Source organism: Poecilia reticulata, unplaced genomic scaffold (assembly GCF_000633615.1).
Source record: "Poecilia reticulata strain Guanapo unplaced genomic scaffold, Guppy_female_1.0+MT scaffold_1451, whole genome shotgun sequence".
NCBI lineage: Eukaryota > Metazoa > Chordata > Actinopteri > Cyprinodontiformes > Poeciliidae > Poecilia > Poecilia reticulata.
Genome location: NW_007616183.1, coordinates 1 through 2,910, shown reverse-complemented (window position 1 = coordinate 2,910; position 2,910 = coordinate 1). Strand labels below are relative to the sequence as shown.

The window sequence follows — 2,910 nt, the reverse complement described above, 5'->3', positions numbered from 1 at the left end:
AATGTGGCAGGAGGAAGGTGGAGGCTGCACCTGCTGGCGGGGTGATTACAAGTGAGCCAATTGCGCCAGAGGGCGCTCAGTATAAAAGCTGAGGTGAGCTGCGGACTGACACTTGTTGTTTGCTGTTGACACGTCGCGCGCTGCGCTTCCGTGTTGAGCTGTCTGTATGCAGAGTACAGGTGAGGTTGGCTGCCTGCGTATTTATAGCTGCTTGTACATTGTAGTTATATAGAGCCTTTTACCAGCAGAAACATACGAGCGTATTTACCCCCACGTTTGATCGTGAGTGGAGTGGTTCCTGCAACAAGTGCCGACATTTGTGAGCGTTCCCATTTGGGTGCAAGTGAGAAGAGCTTGGCCTGATCGGTAGGTGGATTCAGTGACAAATCTTATATTTATTTCGTTGTTTTAAAATGTTTTTATATTTAGGAATCAACTGATCGCCACACATAACGCTGCTGCTTTGCCCGGACTGAGTAACCGCTTACTTAGCGGCCAAGAGAAACCGGCGTGTGGGACACGCCCACCCCCCACTGAAGGCCAGCACAAGGAGCGGCTGCGCGCTCCGTTTCGGGCTGGATCGCTTGTTTTGCCGTGCTTGTCAAGCACAAGGACTTTTATTATTTTTACTTACACATATTTTTATATTTCTTTTACTGCCTGTATTTTAACAATTTGTTTTATTTTTATTTTCCTTAGAGGATAGCCGGTGGTGCGCTCGGACCTGGAGGTGGCGTCCCTTTTTGGTGTGATTGTGCAGTGCTTTACACAAATGGGTGGAGGGCATTTCAAAGAGTGAGTGACTTCACCGGTGTTTGTTTTGATTTCTTTGATTTGGAGCCTACCATCCAGGACCTGGTTGTACCCACCGGTAAGCCTAGTTGGATTTATTTTGCGCATTTTCTTTTTTTTCGTACAGGTATTTTTTATTCTTTGAGATAATAAATTATTGACTTGAAACCTGTCTCCTGCTGATTGCAAAACCGGACCTGCGTCCTTCTATTAATTCCTGGGTGATAACCCCAGGTGGCGTTGTTGGCAACAAACTAATCATATGGTCAAAACCACTGAATGCCACGTTTGGCGTTGTTGGCAGGATTTTATTTGCAAATTTAAGCAGAGACTGTGTTTCAAGTGTTTTACTTTTTTTAAGAATCTGTTTTATTGTTTTTAGGCAAAGCAGCAGCTGGTTAAGTGGTGGAATTTTAACTTTTTTTTTTTTTTTTTCTCTCCCTCTCTTGCGTTTGGAGTCTGGCATAATTGTATCACCTCTTTACGTGCCACGGTCCAATTATGGAGGCAGAAATGCAGGACCTGAAAAGCTTAATTGTTCAGTTGAGAGCTGAAAATGAGAAGTTACGCCAAGAACAGGCGGCAGCCAGGCCTGGACCTAGCGCTGCACAATCTACAGCCGCGTCACATTCCGATGCAAGCCCTTCTACAACGGAGAGGTTTGTTTTTGTGCCACGTGATAGAAAATGTCCCATGTTTAGAGGGAAGGGAGGCATTGGGTTATCTGAGTGGCTTGAGGAAGTACAGGCCTGCATGAGGGTACGTCATTTGTCCACAGCTGATCAGGCCTTCTTTTTATTTGATCACTTAGAGGGAGAGGCACGCGATGAAATAAAGTTTCGACCTACCACGGAGCGTGAAGATCCCACCAAAATTATGGCCGTCTTAAAAGAATTGTATGGGTGTTATGAATCCTATGTGGCACTACAGGAAGCATTTTTCTCTCGCCGTCAGCGGGATGGTGAAACACTGCAGGAGTTTTCGCTGGCTCTAATGAGTCTTATGGAGGCTGTAAAATCCCGTGCTCCTAGAGATTTTCAAAAYGCAGAGTCATTGCTGCGTGATCAATTTGTCGAGCATGTGAGTGATGGGGCTCTTCGTCGTGAGTTGAAGCAGTTTGTGCGCSGGARGCCAACAGCCACCTTGCTTGAGGTTAGGGCAGAGGCACTTCGCTGGGAGCGTGAGGTGCGACCGAGTAGTGTACTCAGTTTAAAATCTTCTGCCCCTCTAGCACTTGGTTCGCAGTATGGCGTTCAGAGCTGCCCCCAAGGGGCGATTAGTTCACACACCTCTGAACTGAACCAACTGAGGAACATGTTGCAGCAACAGCAGTCGCAGCTTGATCAACTTGCCCAGAGTATGGCTCGCTTGCAGAAACCCAGCCAGCAGGGCCGTTCTCGAGATTCCMTTATCTGTAGGCGCTGCCAGAAAGCTGGCCATTTTGCCAGGGATTGTGATGGGGTTCGGGTTCCTGTACGGGCCTCTGAGGAATCACCTCAGGCGGCGGAAAACTATTTCCCACCGAGTCGCTGAGCCACGATTCAGGTGGGGTAGTTGTCGGCTCTAGGGGTGGGGTTTTTCAGGAAGGTTCTAATCTGGTGTCATCGTGTCCACACTTGGCTGTGAGCATGGGTGGAGTCAAAGTCCCTTGTTTGGTAGACACTGGTTCTATGGTGTCTACAGTTACTGAGAGCTTTTTTACTCAACATTTTGAGATGTGGGGTCAGGAGAAACTACAGTCCTGTCATTGGCTTCAGCTTAGAGCAGCCAATGGCCTGGCCATTCCCTACATAGGCTATTTAGAGCTGGATATTGAACTTTGTGGTAAGGTCGTTCATCAGTGTGGGGTATTGGTGGTCAAAGACCCCCCTGGTGGTGTATCATTACAGGCTCCCGGTGTTTTGGGGATGAATGTGATTGGTCGCTGTTATGGTGAGCTTTTTAAACATCATGGTTCAACTTTGTTCAACTCACCTGCTGTTTCCATGGCTCCAGAGTCCATTAAACAGGCTCTCCACAGATGCCATCATGCCACTACTCGACCACCAGATGATGGTAAAGTAAAAGTGTGTGGTAAGAAGGCTCACCATATTCCTGGTGGCACACTGAAAACCATAC

The 2,910-nt window shown here is 47.5% G+C and overlaps 1 protein-coding gene across 3 annotated transcripts; it reads left to right on the top strand.

The window, feature by feature from the left end:
• Positions 1 to 6: 6 nt before the first annotated feature.
• Positions 7 to 2,903, top strand: LOC103461427 (uncharacterized). 3 transcript variants are annotated; one of them, XM_017303650.1, is made up of 3 exons: positions 7 to 179; positions 249 to 366; positions 430 to 2,903. In XM_017303650.1, the coding sequence occupies exon 3, from the start codon at positions 1,294 to 1,296 to the stop codon at positions 2,323 to 2,325; it is 1,032 nt and encodes a 343-aa protein (XP_017159139.1). In that variant the 5' UTR covers positions 7 to 179; positions 249 to 366; positions 430 to 1,293; the 3' UTR covers positions 2,326 to 2,903. The 3 variants fall into 3 exon arrangements, with proteins under 3 accessions (XP_017159139.1, XP_008401949.1, XP_017159138.1); XM_008403727.2 differs by having other exon boundaries at positions 246 to 366; XM_017303649.1 differs by having other exon boundaries at positions 7 to 366.
• The last annotated feature ends 7 nt before the right edge of the window (positions 2,904 to 2,910 follow it).